The 20,802-nt window shown below is 45.7% G+C and overlaps 1 protein-coding gene across 2 annotated transcripts in view; it reads right to left on the reverse strand.

Moving 5' to 3' along the window:
• Nucleotides 1-20,802, reverse strand: part of ALAS2 (5'-aminolevulinate synthase 2) — a 56,063-nt gene that overhangs the window by 28,939 nt on the left and 6,322 nt on the right. For both annotated transcript variants that reach the window (XM_069645342.1, XM_069645341.1), the window contains exons 2-3: nt 7,527-7,717; nt 3,711-3,905 (exon numbers count right to left, since the gene is read on the reverse strand). In XM_069645342.1, coding sequence (XP_069501443.1) covers nt 3,711-3,905; nt 7,527-7,717 — 386 coding nt within the window. The remainder of the gene's footprint in view (nt 1-3,710; nt 3,906-7,526; nt 7,718-20,802) is intronic.

Here is a 20,802-nt window from a genome sequence, read left to right on the forward strand (position 1 = left end):
GGCTTAGATTTAAAGATGTATCTTCCACCGGACAATAAACTCATAAACATGGGGCTTTGATACTGCTGTTCATGTCTTAAATGCAGCCATTGTGCTGCACAGACTTAGCTGTCACTGCAGCTGTCAAATGGGCACTTGTGTCCTCTGAACCTGCTCTCTGCCACTGGTAGAGCGGACGCTGCATATCAGTAGACTGATGCATCAGGGCACAGGTACACCCAGTGCTTTTGGCATGCAGTTTATGAAAGGGGAATTCACTTAGAAGATTACCCTTTCAGAGATGGAATTACCTGCATCATTTCTGTAATTTAATAAAAATCAGAAAGCCAGGTCTTCTACACTCTTACCAAATGGCAATCCATCACAGGCCTGTATAGGAATTCACAGCCTGTACAATGGAGTCACTGGAACCAGACCTACTGAAGCCCATATTCCAGCTACATAAGAGCACAGGTCCAATATGTGCCTGGTTGCAGATCTCACAAGCTGGATTCCTGGGTAACAGCCAGGAGTAAGGATTCATGCATAACACCATAGTGACGCAATACATGGACGTGTTCTTATTCCAGTGCAATGTGGTTGCAGCAACTGTGAACGCCTTCCATCTTCTACCACTCAAACCAGTGCATGGGCTTGATATTGCTGTCAGAATTTAACACCCTGGGAATGTGGTGAATGGTAAAGTGTGTGCGGATGTGAAAGGGGAGAGACAGGGTGTGTGGGTCAAAGTAAGTAGATCCAGTCAACTATCTGCAGCCATGTGCAGGTGTGTCTATGGGACTCTATGCACCTTTGCAGGAACATGTTGTTCAGAATCATGGAGTCAAATGTTGATGCAGGGAAGCAGACACAGCAATATGAAATGCACAGGGCGACACTGCATGTCATCTGTACATCGGGGGCGTGCTGCTGTCTCCTGTTCCTGTAAACCTGCTACCTTGAGCAATCTAGTGCCCCCGGCCCAGTGCCAACGTGAGTATTGGCGAAGAAGCAGGCTTTCAGACATTTGATTTCAGCTTGTGTGATCTGGAAGGAGTTGAAAATACATATATATATATATATACACACACACACAGAGGTCATCCAGGACCTGATTGAGGACCACAAAGTTGGATATGACATTTCATGCAGCAATTCAGTAGTATTTTGGAATGTCCCTGTGGCACAGAAGTGTACATATGCCAGCTATTTGTGCAGCGGGGCACAGGGGGGGGTATGATAGGGTAGTGCATGCTTGGATGCTGCTGCTGAATGAGCGCCGGAAGATGGAGGTGATGCTCTTCCTGTCTAGTTTGCATAACTGCAGGTTTTTGTTCATTTCTGGGCTGCCAAGGAGACGGTCTTGCACGTGCAAGAGAGGCCCGTCTACCCTTCCTATTGCTCCTCCTCTGGGCCTGCTGTCTCTTCCCCTCCTTTCTCTGGTCCGCCACTGCTTCCTCAAAGGCCAGACAAACTTCTGCACATTTCCTCTCAGTGCGCATGCTCGGTTCATATTGTGCAAGGGAGTGATTCCTGGGATGCGGCCATTTTGACCTCACCCGCCAGTCATTTCCGGTTGTCAATTGCAGCATGTGTCTTCAATAATCTGACAAAGTTTGGATTATTTATTTCGCTATGATATGTGGGATATTTACTAAAACTGTGATTTGGTCATTTTGTTGAGGTGATCGAGGTAGCAACGTTGTTTATGCAGTGCTGGGCCACGCTATCAAATGAGGCCAAGCTACTGACCAAGTGCAGTTCACCTGACAGGCACGACACCCTTCGGCCGGAGTACACTTTGAGGTATTTTAGCAGCTTTAAGGCTGTTTTCAATATCATAATGGAGCCTATAAATGCATGTGGTTTTCGAGACACACCGCATGCAGTCTTTCCCACATGTAGTGTCTCCCAAATACTGCGTGCAGTTTTTGTCCACCCTCACGTGGTAAACACTCCAACTGATAACGAACTTCTAATAAGGCAGTCAGTAGCAACAAGCAGCATTCAAAACAGCGCCTGTTGTTGCTGTTACAGCAAAATTCAGAATGAGGGGCCGTCTGTTCAATTCTTCTACTTTTGCAATAAAAACCTATATTTTTAAAAGGCGTGTCTAGAATTAGGAGGCCTAATTCTAGCAATCGCTGCCAGACAACGCTACCTACGAAGGACGCTTATGGTAAGTAACTGCGGTTGTCGCCCTCCTAGTCAGTGCTTAGTTATAGCTAAACAAAGAAAAATGGCACATGAAGACAGGAAACCAGTCTTGCATTTGATATAAACCTTTGCAACAATATCCCCCAAAATGGTTCAGAAAAGGAACAGCAACAACTCCCAACAATGCCTCCAGCGACCCTCCGGGAGATGACCTGTTGGGGAGCCTGTACTCCTGGTGAGTTGGGGTGCTGGTGTGATTCGCCTGCCTCGTGGTGTTCCTTTAGCATGTCAGTGTTCCTGTGAGAGACTCCATCATGTTTGTGTGTGCTTTTTATTGTTTACTGATTTCCTTGTGTTGAACACGTTTGAGTCATTTCAAGGTCGGAGTTAAGTCTGACACTATCAGTTGAGAAGAATGCCGGTCATTGTGGCTTCATCACTCTAGATTGGCGCGTGTAGGCCGCAGAGCTCACCCCTACGACCGGCCTACTGATAACTGGCATACCAAGCCCGTGTGCTCCCTAGAAGCAGGCAAACGCAACTCAGCAAAAGAAAATAGGGAGTAGAAATACTCCCAACAAAAACGAAGAAAGGAGGGACACATAGGCGCCTGAGCCCCACTTTCAACCATAAAGCTTGACAGACATAGTCAGGTGAGCAGCATCATAAGTAGAGCGCCCTGACACTGCTTGATCTGAAGAGGAACTTTAAGTTAAGCATGCATCCTGTTATTTGCATGAATTGCTGCAAAAATGGATGGATTACAAAATGGTCCGATTTAGGCTTACCATGTATTTTTAGTTTCCTACGGACTAACCCCATTGTGAAAAGAACGTACTTTTTTACTCCCTAAACAAACATGAAAATAGGAAGTAAAATGCTCCCACTTCAAGTCTTACCTGGAGCCTTGCCTGCAACACTTCCCAATTTTGGGGTCACGGAGTAGTCACATGCTGGCTAAGTTCCTCTCTTAGCTACTAAGTTCTAAGAGAAACTGGAGACCATAATCGGTACCGGCCCAATTCTCAGAGGCCAACTCATCGCAGCCCAGTTGCTGCATTTTTAGGGGTGGCTGCAGGGTTAGGGTACATTTTTTCATTTCTAAGGCTACTTTTAGGTTGGTGAATAGGTGAGGGGGCATAGAAGGGGGGTAGGAGAAGTTGCCTGCCATAAACAGGCAGAGAAACAGCCGTGACGTAGGGCCCCCTATGAGTTGCACCCGTTCCCCATAATCACCATAGACCACAGCAAGGAAGCTTAGGCAATGCATTGTAGGAAGCCGGGACGGAGAAGGGTAGGCTTGCAAGCTGGTCAGTAGTGTCTGTCTAAGGACATCGTCACAAAGTAGTAGATGGGGGATAAGAAGTTCTGAGTGAAAGAAGGGGTGCTCTAGGTCAGAAACCTCTAGGTTTGCCCGCCATTTTGCGGGTTTGTTTTCCCTCCACTATCAGGCAGGATTATGTGATTCTGGGGGAGTGGCGGGTGCTCAGAAGTTGGGTGGAGGTAGCTCCTCTAAGGCAGTGCGGTGATTGGAATACCTTGTGTGCAAAGTGTGTGCGGTTGCAGCACTGTACCTTTTCTGTACGGCTTCAGGTCCTCCTGCACCTCGGGTCCAGCTCTCTGGACGACATTGCTTTTCTCCTGGCTCAGCTCCGACTCCACGAAAGGGCACTTGCCAGAGTCTGTGGCCACGGCGGCTGCCGCAGCTGCCTGCGCCAGGGTTCGGCTATTCGAGGGATATTGAGCGGCTGATTTCAGGGGAGAGGAAACTAAAGCAGAGACAGAAGAAATAAAAGTGGGTTAGTAATGGTATGAGAGAAACATGAACGAAATCCATCCTTCCCTGGGTCTATAGAGGAATTCTGCTGTGTGGGGCACAGGTGGGGAAGAGACAATACTGAATAGTCAAGGTAAAGGTGTGTCAGGCAGGAGACTGGGCAGAGCAGATGGGCCTGGTGGAACTAATGCACTGCCACATTCCATGCAAGGAGGCAGGAAGCAAGGGTAAAGCCGAAGACGACCAGCAAAGTGACTCCATGCCAAGGTCAGGCAGGACATGGGATGTCCTGGTGAGGGCCAGGTATTTTCTTGTCCATCACCACGTTGTTTCTGGCTCACTTGGCAGCATAGTGAGATCGCATGGAGGTTCCCAGATGCAGACCTTCCAGGATTTTGCGGCATGAAATGGCAAATTTTGCGGCATGAAATGGCAAATTTTGCGGCACAAACCTTTATTTATTGCGGCATTTTTGCAGGACATTTTGTATTAACTGGAGGGTGTAAGATTGCCACATTGCAGGAAATAGGTAGAGTGCAAGGCTAGAAGAGAGCCAGGGTATCATTATTATGTGTCTTTTGTATTAATTTAATAGGAAGAGTCCCAGATGTCTCTGGCTTGGCAGAACAGTGTTTGATTTGGCTACATTTCTGGTTTAATGTTCATGCCTATTTAATAGTATTAACTAAATTGATCATTATCAATTGTAATGCTGAAAATATTCCCCTTCTATGTTCTCCAATCCCCCAAACACCCACAAACATCTCACCAACTCTCCATCATAACTTACATTCCTTAACCTCTCACTCTGTCATACAAATACTCACGTGCTATGTCACACTGTCAAGTCACAATCTGCACTGCCCAGCCCCTGCCACACTCCAAATCATACTCCCAACTCACACCTTACACTCTACAATTCCTCCCTCAATATATAGTCCTTCATTCTTTTGTGCTGCTTCTGCATCTTGCATCTTTTCTCCCATTCTATCACATTCTTCCCTCATCCTTTTTCCCAATCTGCAGCTCACTGCCTCTTTCTGGCCAACCGCTTCCTCTACTTTCTGTACCTCTGCTCGCTCTCAGATTTCTGGCCCACCGCATCACTGCTTCCTCTGCTCTCTTGTGCAGCACTTCCTCTTCTGACCCACTGCTCTTCCTCTGCTTTCTTGCCCATCACTTCACATCTCACCCATCACTCTCCCTCTCTCTCATAGTGTAACCATTTTTATTATTTTTTTTTAAATGTAGATTTTGTCCCAGTTCCTCAAATGAGGGGGCATTTAAAAAAAGAACGGAGGATATGCTATTTTTAGACAACCCATTTTTGGAAATGAGCAGGTCACCTTATTCTCAAAGGTGACCGGCGCATTTCCACAGGCTTGAGCTGTAGCGCAAATTGTGCGCTGGCAGCTGCCTTGAATGGTGTTCTGGGTTGTTTGACCGAAGTGTAATTATTTGCGGCGGAATTGACCGTAGTCAATTTTGCTGCAAATTGATTTGCACTTCAGCCAAACAACCCAAAATGTACCTTTCACCACCACCCGACCCCCTCCCCTACTTAACCGCTTGGTCGCTGCAGCTTCCCCTGCAACCCTGCGGTGCCAGATCCGTCCCTCTAGCGCGGGTCGGATCCGTCCCTCTAACGCGGGTCGGATCCGACTCTGCAGGGTCCTTTTTTCGTTATTTTCCTTTTTTTTCTGTCCCCACCTCCAATTTTGAGGAAAAAGGGGAAAACACTTCTGCAACCACCCTAGACCAAAAATACTAAACAAGGGGAGCGGGTGACACCCCCGCAACACATGTTCAGTATTTATAAAAATCGATCGAATAGTACTGCACGTAATTGGTCAAATTGTAACATTCGATAGATTTTTGTCATCAAAATGGGGAGTACTTTGAATAGAATCGCTCTCCCGACAGTGTTCTGCAATCTCCCAGCGCCTTTCACAGGGACAGGCACTCTAGGTGCCTGCCGCTGTAAAATGTGACCCAAAAAATGCATTTTTATCCTGTTTGAGGAACAGAAATGCAAGCGACTCAGCAGCGGTTCATACCTTAAAAGAAATGCATGACAGGGTCAGGAAAGACCCTGTCATGCAGTGGCAGCCCCACATCCCGTGCGCGTAGGGTTGCCTACAATTTCTGCACATTTAAAAGTGCATCTTGCTTGGAAATGAGGGATGTGCTTTTAAATTGACAGAAACGCCACTTTATTTGATCAAGGAGGTGAAAAAGGCCATCTGAATGGGCGCGCATATAAAATGTGCCCATTCATGTGTCCCTTGTGGATTGGGCTGCAATTTTTGGGGCGCAAGTGATTTCATTTCTTGTGTAAATAAAAACAAAAAAAAAAAGTTGAGCACCTGGCACCCTGAGGATTCTTTTTTTCAAAACAGTAATTTTTGCAGATTACTTAAAAAAAAAAAAAAATTTTTTTTTTAAAAGATGCTGTTTTTGCACAAAACGGCCATTTTTGCGGCATTTTGCGCAAAACGGCCTTTTTTCGCGGCATTTTGCGGGATCGCAAAATCGCAATAAGCTGGAGGGTCTGCAGATGGCTTCTTATCAATGTTCAGCAGACATAGGAAGGTGTACCAAAGTATTCAGAGATTACGCTCTGCGCCCACGGTGTGGGTCCTTCCGAGTGTCACTCTGTGGGCAGTATGCAGGTTTGTGAATGTGTGTTCATGACCGTTAGCCTGGGCAGAGGCTCCTGTTAGCTTTACCCCCACCCACTTCCATTATCAAGGAACTGTGCCAAGTGCGTTCAAGAGGGGCAGTGTTTTGGGGTGCAATGATATCTCTGGGGCTGACGCACTTCTCATGTTTTGCCTCTGCCACCCTGTTGTACGTGACTACCAAAGAAGGGCATTGTTATGACGGAGAGGGCTCAAAATGGAGGGAGTTTCCACACCGTTCACCCTTTTGACACAGGAACAGTACAAACGCAGATTCCATATCCAGTTGAAGTCATATATTCCCAAGTTCCCCCATCAGCCAATCACAGCGCTACGCAGGGTCCCTAAAAGGATCATTGGTCCTTGCTTGCTGTAGGCCTGGAATTCCTAATAACCCATTGGTGTAGAGCTCTGGCTTCCCCTTCGCCATCTTTCTTCGGGTCCCCCAGTTCCAGGCTTCGGAGTGGCTGATTCAAGTGAGAGTGATCAATCGGCTTAGTGAACGCATTTCAAGTTCTTACAGCGTTGGGGGAGGCTCGTCCCTGAAAGGGCTGCACCTGGCCCTGTTCACTGGCAATCAAAATGGCAATTTCCCAGCGGTCTCAGTAACTGAATGGATGAGGAGAAGGCATTTCCTGGCACACAGTCGGTTTCCCATCTCTAAATCAATGCTGTGCCATCACTATGGTAAGGCCCAATTTTCCTCTACATGCCCAAAGTAATCCAAGCTGCCCTGAACCTGGCAGATCTGTCATTCCACACCCTTCCCCCTAATGCCAGTGGCTAGCCTGTCCTGATAGATCACTTATGGTGACCCCTGCCAATACTGTCCTTTCAGTGCCTCTTGGGGAATGTTCTCTTTTTGATATGATTGGTTGGTTATTTGTCCCCAGTCCCTGGTCCGGCCCAACCCGCAGGCCCAGGCGGCTCACCTGTGACAGGTGTGGTCTCCTTGCTCCTCTGCGGTGTCGCGCTGGAGACGGACAGGCTACGGGTGACCATGACCGGGCACCTCTCAGCGCTGCGTACCAGCATTGGCCGCACTGCACGCAGGAAGATGACAGGGTCCTTGTTCAGGAACGGACAGCGCTGCAGGAAGGTACTCATGATGACGTTGTACGACCTGTGTGAAGATAAAAACAAAAAAAAGTCAACGTTAGTTTGGATTTCGACTGTGCTACTCTGGGGTGGATGGTATGCATGTAGAGATTTTTGCATGCTGGACCTTTTGTCTTCTGGCTGCTTCAGAGCATGCGCCCATCCCCAGATCCAAGCGCCATTTTATAGGTTGCAATAGAGAGATGTCAGATCTTTGCAGGGGCTAATCTCCCTTGCTTGATATGCTGGGATACATGACTGATATCACTGAGGATAAGATGGTCAAATGTTAACCACTGGCCCAAGTATGGTTTGAGTGATCCGGGACATGACTGGGTTGGTCTGCCTGGTTGTCTGTGTTGCAACATCTCTTCGGTACACCTCAGATTAACCCTGACTCTCCCACCAGCTTTGTATTTAAGATGGGTGTAGAGCAATTTCACAGCACAGGCATACCTTGCAGTAACTTTTTGTGTGATCTGGTGTGATTGACGCAATCTCGAAAGGTTTCTCCAGAATCCTATGTCTCTCTCTGGTGTGTCTTAGACTTGGGACAAGTGACTTCACATCCATGAGACCCGTACAACCCCATTGCACAAAATGTGTGCTGTTCTGTGCACCAGGGATTGCGCTCCAGAGACTAAGATTTCAAGAATTCCAGAACCATTGGCATGAACATCCTGGGTCAAAGCTAGGTTGCCAGGGTTCCCACTTCCTGCACAATCGCCCAATCAGAACCTTGCATCAATTAGTTCAGGAAGTAAAGAAACAATTATGTGTGGTACTGTTATCTTTATTAAGATTGTTTAAAAACACTTGTTGATACATTCAGAAGTTCAATGGTCCATCTTGACATTACCACTGAACTCCTAATCAATCCTTTGACTGCATAGAGTTGTTTACATCTGCACCTAGAGAGGAAATAGAATGATGATCAGTTACAATTTACAAGGAGCCAAAGCCGGACTCGGTTTCCTGGAGCCGGAGAGGAACACCTAAATGTTCTCCTGAAAGAGGGCGTGTAAGGAGGGATCTGGGGCGGTGGAATCTACCACTATAAAGGGCGTCTTTCTGTCTTCATATATGTTGTTTTTTTTAATGAGGAAATAGCTATGCAATACCCATCCCAGCTGAAGATGCTGCGGTAGATCCTACGTCACACGGGAGATTGCAAAGAGAGTCCTGTCAGTGGGGCCTTCCACGTGTCATGACGCCTGGTTGCATTGGGCATGGAATCCAGGTATTTGGAGAGTTTGCATGTTTGATATGTCTGACTTTGAGGCACTCTAGCCCGATACTTCGACCTGTGCAAATGTTGCCTGTTCAGGCAGCTTTTCTTCTACCAGCTGCCACACTGAATCACCTGCATCTAGGTGTGAAGAACACGAGGAATAACCAGCCAATCAGACGAGATTTCTCAGCGAACCAATGAGTGTTGAGATCCTATTGAAACCTATTCAGGCGATGGATGCTACGAGTTGTCATGGGTAGAACTTTCCACAGTCGGAGGCAATGACTGAAAACCTGAAACCGCCACCCCTAGTTTTACACACGGACTCTGGGATGTTCAAAATTGGAACACATTCAGAACAAACATTGTGAATGAGTTTATTAAGAAGTATTTTCTTTTGAAGAGATTGAGGAGCAACAACCTGAACATACGTGAAGACTAAATATAAGATCTTAAATGGCATTCTGCATCGGACGGGCAAGCAAGGAATGGGCTGCCAAAACCTGGTGATCGGATGCGGCTTGGTGAACTGGAAGATAAGCCAGACTGCTGCATTTTGTATCAATTGCAATCATTGTAACTTGGATGCAGGCATGCAGGCTGTTTGGTCCACCTTGGGGTTAACCAGAGCAGCACCAACACTTCATACGCCTCCTTTCGAAAATAGGGGCGAGTTCAGCGGTATTAACGACAGCTGGAAGAATTAGATTCTGACCATGTCCCCATTTTGTGAATTGAAACCTAGATCGGCCTGCCAATACATCCCAAGATTCTAGACCCTATCAGCATATGCAGTGTCTAGTCCAAAGAAGGAGGTTGCAGTTGTTAAGCAGGTGTTTGGGTCCTGACAACAGCACCTGGGTTTTAGACGGGTTTAATTGCAAACCATTGCGAAGCATCCAAAGTCCAACTTTGTTCATACAGTTGGGTAAGATGTGAAAAGCTTCCTAAAGTACACCGGGGTATCATCGAAATTGAAGTGCTACGCCAACCCGTAGTTACCGAAGAGAGGCATCAGGGGATGAATAAAAAGAGGTGACAATAGTAACGCCGGGGTTATACCACAATCAACACTAATGGGGGCCAAAAGGAATTAGGACAACCTTACCTTATGGACTTTCCCCAAATGCAATCAGTGGTCTCACCAGAAAAGTTTCCTTTTGAGGCTGAGGTAGATTTTGGTGGAACACGGTATCGAACGCCACCAAGAGGTGAAGATTCACCATAAGGAAAGGCATCCCTTGTCAATGTTTGACAAGATGTCATCTGAGACCATGACCAAGAAGTACTTTGCACAAGACTTTGACCAAATGCCAGCTTTCAAAATGTCTAAAACGTTGAAGCTCTCCACATAACGATGTCGTTGAGGAGTCACACATTTTCCAAGATCTTTGAGGGACATGGGAATCCTGCAATGAGGGCGAGCATCTGAGATGGAACTGTAACAGGGAGAAAAGGGAAGTTCTTTTTGTCTCTCCCTTATATCTTTCCGAGCATCATTTATTTTAGAATCCAAAATGGGGATCAAACGTATCCAAAGATAGGCCAAAGTACGCCGACCACATTTGGTATTATAAAAAGGTAGAACTACATAAAAATGTTCCCTGGGTTTGATGTTGTACAAAGGGATCTATTTTTGCATGAACAGTATCTTTGCTTCATAAATGGATTTTTGGTCAATTCTAAAGCCTTCAATTTTCTTTGGGAATTTGTCAAATCTGTTGTGTGTGATTTTATGGGAGTTGAGGGATGTTACGTTGCAGTCAGTTAGGGCTATTTCTGAGGAAGTAATGCTTATATTTGGTAAACTCAATTACATTATTCCGTTGAATTTAAGTAGAGTGGTAAATGTGCTTTATACAGTACTACATTTACAACAAGTAATAACTAAAGATGAATGGGGTCTAAAAGCTTGTGTCTTTTAGGAAAGATAATTGTTACAAAGCAAAGTAAAATGGCGCCATGATTAATGGGTTGATAGGATGCAAGCACAAGTGTTCCAGAACCTGGACAAACTAGTGCAGTAAAAGTCACCAGCTTTCAGTATTTTAAATTGTTTTCCTGTGACCTGGGTCTTGATCTGAATATCTATCCCACCAGGAAAAACATTTTCCGTCCCTGTTAGGGGATCAAGGTACTTTTCAAAACTAGTAGCCTTATACTATTGGTAGTGTATTCAGTCAAGGAAAGCATTGAAATGTACTTTTGTACGGCTGTTTCTCCACATCTGCTCGTGCTCATTCTTGTGGCACGAGGAATCCCGGCCCGGGATGTCCACTCTGGGGTTAACGCATGTGGTTACCGCACTGTGCGAGCAGCATTCACCAGCGTCATCACAACCGAAATCTTTGAGGGTCAGGTGTGGTGGGGTACCCAATCTTGGATAAGATAAAAAGGAAATACTGTCAGAAGGTTCTATGACTTACAAATGAAACCTCAGCAGATACCACAAGATAAAAATTGGTGTGCAGGAACTGAAGCACCCTGCCCTGCATGGTTATCCCAAATCAAATGAAATTGTATTTTGAAGGCCTACATGATCTGGGGCTTTTAACACTGCTTGATCAATTAAACAGTGGGGCTATGTTTAGAGAGTGATTATGCATAGTCTATGTGTTTCCTATGCCCAAGATCTCATCTACTCCTCTGTACATTTTCTTGCAGACAGTTGGATACAGCTTTGGTTGTCTCCAGTCTTCGATCACTTAATAGATCATAGAGTGTCTCCTCATGTGACACTCCCCGACCCTTCGTCCTCCACTAATGCATGATAAGTCTTTTCCTTATTTAATCAAAGGCCGGGCAATGTAGAATAGAAGTCTTTAAATATTCCTTGCTTGCATTGCATATGACATTTGTGTTTCGGTTCCATCTGTATTTCATAGAATTCACTTGTATGATGTTTGCCCTCGCTTTGAGGAATAGTCTACTTCCCTCGCAATTCACCTTCAATTGCTCATGATAGGATATCTCCAGGTATGATCTTTTTCTAAGTCGATCAATGACGCTACTCTGTCTGGCTGCTCTATGAACAGCCCATCCACACTTTACTGGCGATACAAGGCTGTTTTTTTAAATGAATTATTCCGCAAACCACGATTATGACGCTTTCGTCAATTGCTGACATGATTTTGGAGATGCTACCGAGCTTGGAGCTTGCTTTGAGAAGGAATAAAGGTAATGGGGTGCAAGTAACAACGGGGCTGTTTTACCTACAATTAGGAAACAGGAGCAACAATTAGGGGTAAGGCGGGGTCGACCGACATGTGGACTCAGGGGTGTCTACGGTGCATGAAGAAGGTGATCATTTAAGAGGAGGATCTTGAGCTCCAGTCTGAATTCCATGAGGATGGGTAGGAGTCTAATGCTGACTGGTGTGAGATTGCAGCTCCTAACTAAGTAAATATTGTAACTGCTTCTAGGCTCTCTTTTTCAATAAAGAAATCTCTTATGCTTAACATTTCCATGTTGTTTGGGCCTGCGCACTATTTAGGATTTGTCTTTGTTTGATTGGAGTTTGTTCTTCCTGCAATCCTTTTGAGCTGCCTTGTCTCTTCCGAGCATCATCGACAGTCCGGCCAATTATTGTAGAGTCATCATCCTATGACAAGATTAAGGTGGGACAAATGCGGCAGTGATTTATGAGCAGTAACACTAGTCCCTTTTGTTATAAGATTATTTATGGTAAAGAAATTTGGAAAAAGTGACTGTTTGAAGGAAACCCTAAAATGTCCAAGTGTAATCATCCTTTTCAATATGATTTCATTGTGTTCAATAGATGTCTGGTGTGTCACGTGGTTTTAAGTGCTGCGAGAGCACAGCAAATATTTGTATGCAAAGTACAACATTTTTCAAAAAATAAACATAGTGGCCAATTGTTTGCATAATTCTTCATTTTCCCATCTGGTGCATATTTCTTTATGACGTCCCGATTGATGAGCCAGCAGTGAGTGAACAGAAGGTGGTTTGGATGGACAGTCCGGTCTGATGAATCATCAACATCACGATTTGCACAGCCCCGCCTGCCATTTCAATCTTACACCACAAATAAAATTGAACTGTAAGAGGAGGTCCGGTAGGTGAATCATATCAGCCAACCTTATATGAAGGATGTCCATCCCCCCATAAGGTCTGACCAGGCACCTGACTGGGGTGTCTCGCATACGTTTGCATTAGAAACCGGTCAGCACTTCTAGCCTATGGCTTGGAGACATTTCAAGGGTTTAACATGGCAAGTTTAAATCAATTCCATTGTAACAATGACTTAATACATTTTACCAACTTTCCAGATTATCGTTTGTCTTTAAAATTGTTTAGTGACAATATAAATGCTTGAGGTTTATGTGGTTCATTGTGATCAAGATTCTAAAGGGCGCCCCAACAGTTGATGAAATCTTGGGGTCTCCCTATTGATGTATTGTTATGTTGAAATTTTAACCAATTTCCAAATTATCGCTTGTCTTGAAACTTGATTAGCGACACATTTTGATATAAGTGATTCTGAGGTTTGTGTGATCGCATGTGATCAAGATCCCTAAGGACATCTCTTTAGGCGTCTATCTCTTGGGATCCTGCATCTATGTCCTGCTCCATGGAACTTTTGGCAACCAGGATCCGGAACCTTTGGCGATTTTTAAAAGAGGCGAATATTAAACTGGGTGTCAAAGCCTTTTGGTCTCCTTGCATCATTTATGTTTGTCTTTTTGCCTCCAGATGGCTACATTGGCAAAGGGTGAAATAAATAACAACACGTTAATCCATGGTAATGATTGTTCGCTCTTTGATGACGTCTCTAATGCTAGAAATTCGAATAAGAACAGTTCAGAATTAAAATGTGAAGCTGAACATGTTTTTTTAAGGAAACCCTCATCCTGGGTTGGCCAATCCAAACTCACCGAATGAGGTTTGCTTTTGCTGCACAAGCAGAGCAGTGGAACGTTTAGGCCTGTAAATAGGAGAATCAGAGGAGATAGCACAGCAGTGTGCTTCTTTATTTCCGTTGACTCACAATCCCTCATTGATTGTGAATTACTTGCCCGTCACTGGGCTCGTAGCTGTGCTTTCCGGGAGTTAGCCTCTTCTTGAAGAAGTGTTCATCTCCCACATGTCTGACGTTAGATGTTTCAGCAGGAACTTGGCCGTCCTCTGGTATACATGTATCAGCCTTACAATCGTCGAGCAGATATTTGGTTAAGTGGATGATGAACTGCATCCCTAACGGTTTACTACCTCATTGTCCATCTTCCTCGTCACAGTCCTTGCTTACGTGAGCTGCTGCCTCACGTGAGGACTGTGACGAGAAAGACCTGCACTTGGAGTAGTGAAGATATCCAGTAAGTAATCGGACCATTTTTCACCCAGATATAGTTAGACATTTAGGGTCCGAAGGGGGCAGGGATGTTAGATTAGATTAGATTAGGGATTTAAAGTCTGCACATCCTTTCAGACCCAAACAGTAGACTGCATCTAGGCGCAGATGTTAAAATCCTTTGCTCAAATCGAGGCACAGTCACAGAACCCAGTTAATAATCACTGTTGTGCTATTATGGGTTTTTCCATGCTTCAGGCCCCAAGGTAATGAACAGGGGAGGGGGTGTTTTCGAACACAACCCTATTATCAAAGGGTTGCCGTCGAAATAAGTACTAGACTTTGTCACAAATGATCTTGCAACTTTTGGAAGGCTTGTCTTAGATGACACTAGACTTTTCAAGCAAACCTAAATGATTCTAATAAAATGGATTAAATCAGGGAAATTCTCCAGCGATGTAGGCCCACCTTGATTATGATATCCAACACAAGGATGATAGAGCCTTTTCGCCGTTGCTGCAGCTTCTAACCACGCAAGCTCTCTTAAGATGTGACCTCAGTGGTCAAGACTATTTACCGCCATTCTTGCAGAACTTATGAACACAGGAAAAAGGCTGCTCCTGTGAAAGGGTATTACCATTGTCCCCAAACATATAAAGGGTTTAACTGGATTGCCATCAAAGTAGAACTATAGCTTGAGAGATTCGGCGGGGGAAGTGTTTAGCAAAGGGCTATTAAGTCATTTACAAAAGTCAGTAGCCAAAAGCAGGTGAGCCCTACTGTTAAGGGTTATCGATCACATATACCGCTTGATCCTCTGAATCTTGATCTCGAAGTGCATGAATCGTTCAGGTTAGTGCGTCGGTAGGTGGCTCACTGGCATTCCGTTGCGGGAATAATTGCACAGTAGAATGAGGGCAATAAACAACAATTCTCTAACTGCGCCAACTAAGGTCTATTTGAGTGCCTTAGCTGCTGGATAGAATAATAGGATGGCGAGAATGTTTCATTAGACACTCGAGCAATAGTTTGATAATGTATGTCATTATTAGCAACAATTGCTAAAGTTTGTTTTTCCCCATTCTTCTCTCTTGTATGTTTTCTCCCCCTCCTCCTTTCCCCCTCAACTGCCCATTACCTGTGTCTTCCTTTGATCTTTGACATATACATGTTATTGCGTGCTTTACATAACAGCCTTGAGAAAAACCTGTGAGGGTTGAAACACATCCGGGCTGTCACATGTGACCGTAATCACATGAATGGAACACAATGAAAACCTACTTATAAGGATTGCTCTCCTCCGCAATAATGAAAACATGTTCTCATTGCGTGCTTTTTGAAAATCATTAACTCCAAAAACCAGATTGACTCAAGCACTTCATTGTCACAGGGCCACTTGTTTCAGCTCGGGTCCGATTGCGGGAATAGGCACTGCTTGTGGCAGAAACTGTCACGCCCTTTTATGCGCTCTTAGGACCACGGGCGTGTAGCGCCTAGTAAGAATTCAAATAAATAAATACATGTATAAATAAATTAATAAAAGATGGATGGGCCGGGCTGGGGGTAGAGCCAGTCGCGGGCAAGTGTCGTTCAGTTGCTTTGGTGAATAAGCTTTTGCCGCTGAAAGGCCTAAAGGGCTGGGACAGAGTCGGGCTCGTGTCTCTGAAAGGCTGGTAAGGATGGCACTCCCACTCATGAGCAATGTGGGTTCCTCTGGAATGCTGTAAGCAGTGACAAGAGCCAGCCACATGCCAGGCTTTTACCTCAGAAAGGCGGTTGGGCTGGGGTCATGCGGCTCACGCCAACCCCACGTCGCGTGGCTCTATCTCTGAAAGGCCAGTAGGCCTGGGGTAGCGTCACCTGTATTGCAGGCCCCTCTCCCTGCCTCTGAGGGAGACCAATCGGATAGTAAGTTTGACGGCACGTTTCAAGGCCATCCGTCTCTCATGGAGACTCACACATCCAGAAGGAGGCGTGCATGCAGGCCCCAATGACGTATGCACAGGTGGCAGCACCCTGCCTCGTGCTCTCGCGGGAACCCGTGTTCTGAATGTGGATGTCTTTCTAGTCCGGCCCACCCGCAGCCCAGCGGCCTGCGCCACCGGCCTGTCCTCGCGCCCCGGGCGGGCTGCAGGCAGGGCAGGGAGTGGTGGCCTCTGCAGGCCACCGATAGCCCCAAGGCTGCTGAAGGGTGTGTGCAGCGGGTGGCGGGTGCAGATAATACGCTGCAGAGGGAGAGGCCTGCCCCCCTCCACGCTGTCCCTCAGACTCACACCGCCCATGAGTGCCAGCTGCGGTAACGACTCGAAAGGACGAATGACGCATGTACCGGAACAGAATGAAAAAGTTATGATCAAAAAGCTGAATAAAAAAATCAAAAAAAGAAAGTTCAAATTTGAAATGTTGAAATGCAGTAAAACAAGAATGTCAAATTTTAAATGAAGCTCAGAGGCCAGCAACCACATTGGCGGTATTGCTTCGTTGGGGGCACAGAGGCACAGGGTGGGGTCACCCACTCCTCCGTTTACCAAGTGGTTTAAAAAAGAGAAGTTCCAGGAGGCATAGGGTAAGCAGGGTGCTGGGTAGGCGAACCATTGGGGGTTTAAAAAAAGAACATGACCGTTTGTTTTCGATTCTTCAAACAATATGCGTTTCATTTTCCGATATGATTGCACTTATAAATGTAATCTATAGCAGTTCTATTATTTGAGACGTGACTTTTTCCATTCAAAATGTTCACTTTTCCATCGTTTTAACATTTGAGATTTCCACACAGAACCCTGGCTGCAGCAGTCCCTTTGGGGGCCAGCCCACCCTCATTCGAGAAGGGCTGACTGTGCCTGGGAATCCAGAAAGAGGGACTTGGGCCACAAGACAGGCAGAGATCACCAGAGACCTTCTACGATCGCAGGGATCCTGGGGTAGAGAGAGGTCACTGGAGACATACTGAGGCCAAAGGGGGCGTGAGAGCCTCAAAGTTATAGAGATTACTAGAGACATTCTGAGGCCAAAGGGGGCGTGAGAGCCTCAAAGTTATAGAAATTGCTAGAGACATTCTGAGGACAAAGGGGGCTTAAGAGCCTCAAAGTTATAGAGATTGCTAGAGACATTCTGAGGACAAAGGGGGCGTAAGAGCCTCATGGTTATAGAGATCACTGGGGACATACTGAGTTGAAAGGTGTGTGCGGGAGCCTGAAAGTTAAAGGGGGAGATTTCTGGAGACATACTTAGTTCACAGGGGGCAGGGCAGCCTCAAAGTTATAAAGATTGCTGGAGACATACTGAGGTCAAAGGGATCATGAGAGCCTTAAAGTAATAGGGAGATATTGCTGGAGACATGCTGAGAATAAAGGGGGTGTGACACCTCAAATTTATAACGATCACTGGCAACATACTGAGGTCAAAGGGGGCATGAGAGCCTCAAAGTTATAGAGATCACTGGAGACATACTGTGAAGAAAGGAGTGTGCGGGAGCCTCAAAGCCAGAAGAGGTCAGCCATTTCGTTGTTATTGGGCGAGGACTCTTTCAAATCATTTTTCGACGGTTCTACGTTCTAAGGCTCTCTTAGAAGTTTCAATTGAGTGCATGATGGCAACCCTTTGATTCCAATAATAGACACTTGGAAGTCCACCCTAGTGGCTGTTTCTGCTGTTCTATGCTAGGACATTGCAGAGTATTATTGAACAGCCTCACAGGGTGGAAAAGGCAGAGGTTATAAACAGCAAGACTAATGGCCGCCATCCACTGATAAATTGGGGGGGATTAAGACATTGATGGATCCTGAAATGCTGGTCAATGATGCTCATTGGGTAAAATCAAATAATGAGAACACTTCGGGCCATGAGCAAATCAAAACGTCGCCTGTTCAAGAGATGGGCAAGGGCTTGCCAGGGAAGGGGCAGAGCCGATGAGCAGATGCCACTCGGGCACCACTTTCCCAGTCTTGGGCTTTCATTTAACAAAACCAGAACATCCAAAATGTACGTTTAAGTCAGGCCGTAGCCCATCAAACTGCAGCAATGGGCATCATACCCAAAGGGTTCAAATACACGGCATTGAACACGAACACCCGTGCAATGCAGCGATCATCCTGTATACCGCATGCAAACATATCCAGAACTGCGGCCCTAACTGGGGAGAAGTCCATGGGGTGACTCCCATAGCACACATGCAATAATCTGCCAACATTGAAGGAAAAAATACGATCCACATCTGTAGCGACATCTTGGCTAAAACACACAAACATCTATGACAATAAAAAAACAGTAACAAAACTATATGAGAACCAACCATGCAAAAATATGAAGAGTTCATATTACCAAGGGGTGTCAGAGAGGTATCTAGACTTTCCAGCCACACTCTGTTAAGGTAGTCTGTCTCTGCAAATACAATATACCTTGGCGAATGAGACCTGCTGGCCGCCACTCCTACCCTTACGGTTCCTCCACCCAAAGATCTTAGGAACGATCTCAGGCAAACTGTTCTCAGGGTAAAATACAGGAAACAACCAAACGGGAAAAGAACTGCACCCACTCTAACTAATGTCCAAGTGGGGCAGCAATCGTGAGTGGCTACCCTCAAGCGGGAGGTCAAGGCAGCCAAAGGGAGCGTAGCTAATCTCAGCTCAAATAAAACCTTCACATGAAATGGTTCAACCTCGTAGAGAGAGCCTTCGAGACCTAAGTCACCTTTTAACGTCACATAGTCATTCGCAAGGCCTCTTCTCACAGAGATCTCCAACCTAGCCGCAAGAGACAGTTCTCCAAAAGAAGTCTTTAGAATGCCTTTGGTTGCTTCGCCAATCAAAGAAGGATTGTCCCAAATACAGCCCAATTTAATATTTCTGGCCATATCCCTAATTCTACTTATCCCGGTCAATGAGGAAGCTTGTTCTAAACTAACGTCATCAACCAGGGCCTCCCTATAATTAACTATGGTTGGGTAACCCCATATCTTTACCCAGTAAATAAGGGTTTTTATTAACGCTTAAGAAACAGTGGCCTCACTTGCCTATTCCATGTGTAGAGAAATATTAGAGGTATGCTACAGGAGGGCAATATGTCTCTTGAGCTGTGAATTCTCAGTTAAGGGCAAGCAGAAGACATTGCTATTACCCAACATTTCTGCCCGTAGAGAGCTTCTGAAACAGCAGCCGCCTTATACATCTACATAGCTGGGGAAATTGCCCCCCCACCAAACTGCTAAGAGATGCTTATACTTGCTCCATCTCGCCATGGGAGAACCAGATTGCTCTTCTCCACCTGGGGGAGCTATGACCTATCCTGACTCAAAACATGCCCTGCAACAACAAATCAAGTATCTGGGGTCTCCACGCTTGAAATGACATGCCTTAGGTGTTGTTGATATTCATATCCAGCCCATTTACTTGGCACATGTCATGAAACGTATTTAGCATCAGCTGTAACCCTACCGCAGTTTTTGATATTGAAACGGCATCATCGCCAAAGAAGAGAATGGCCGGATTAACGCCGTTCAGGGGAGCCAAATTCATACTCAAAATCAAAATCTTCTCCACCAAGTCCCTGATGGACAGGAAAAGCTCTAGATGTTTCCCTTCCAGTTCCTCATCTCACCAGAGCAGAATTACCGATAGGCAAACGTTGAATTACCAATAGGATTCCGGGCAGAAGTGACATCTTCCCTAAGGTAGTCCACAACCTAGACTTAGAAAGAGCATTGAAAGTCATTTTCACGCCAACAAAGGATATGTAGAGTGCCTTTCTAACAGAAAACTTGAGCCAAAAGCTTGATCAATGGTTTCTTCCCACCTTGGGAGCTTTAATTGAAAATGGGACAACACTCTATTCTCTATTATACCAGGCATCAACTTTGGTCGATAGGGTATTCCCATACACTGCAGCTTAGGAATCAATTAATGAAATTGGGCTATAGTTGGACAGATGTCCTCAGTTTCCCATCTCATACATCTGGACAATGTCTGCTGTTGTCCAGGATTCCAGGAATATCATTATTCTATTTATGTCATTAAACAATTTTAAAATAAGCAACACCCTAAAGACTGGTTCATGTTTCAACAGGTCGATCGGGCACTGTCAAGGTTCGGGACCTTCCCAGCCATTTACGCCTCCAGAGCAGCCTTTATCTTCAGAGGGAATCATACCATCACAGCGCCTCTAAAATGCTGACTGTGCTTTTACTGCACCCAAGTAGAGTGGGGGTGTCCCCGCTTACCATCACAGTAAGCGGGGGACAGGAAAAAAGGACCCAGCAGTGCTAGCACCACCCCACATAAGTGGAACTGATGCCGCAGGGGGTACAAGGGAGTGGGCAGTGCACACAGAAGTGCGCCGCAGTAAAGGTAAGTGGGGTGGGGGTTGGAGTATTGCGGGGAAAAGTGATCTATCTGATCACTGCACCGTGCCGTAATTGGCGTCGACATTTTCGTCAGTGGAGTTACGGGCGGCGCAGTAATGACATAGATTATCTCCAGAGCTGTGAATTCTAATGGATCCGCTTGTTGTAACCCAAATTGGCACAATCAGCAACAGCAGTAGGAAGTGGGGCCATCTACCTAATAAACCAAGGAAG

The sequence above is a fragment of the Ambystoma mexicanum genome, chromosome 2p, assembly GCF_040938575.1.
Source record: "Ambystoma mexicanum isolate Mex_15411 chromosome 2p, UKY_AmexF1_1, whole genome shotgun sequence".
Classification (NCBI taxonomy): domain Eukaryota; kingdom Metazoa; phylum Chordata; class Amphibia; order Caudata; family Ambystomatidae; genus Ambystoma; species Ambystoma mexicanum.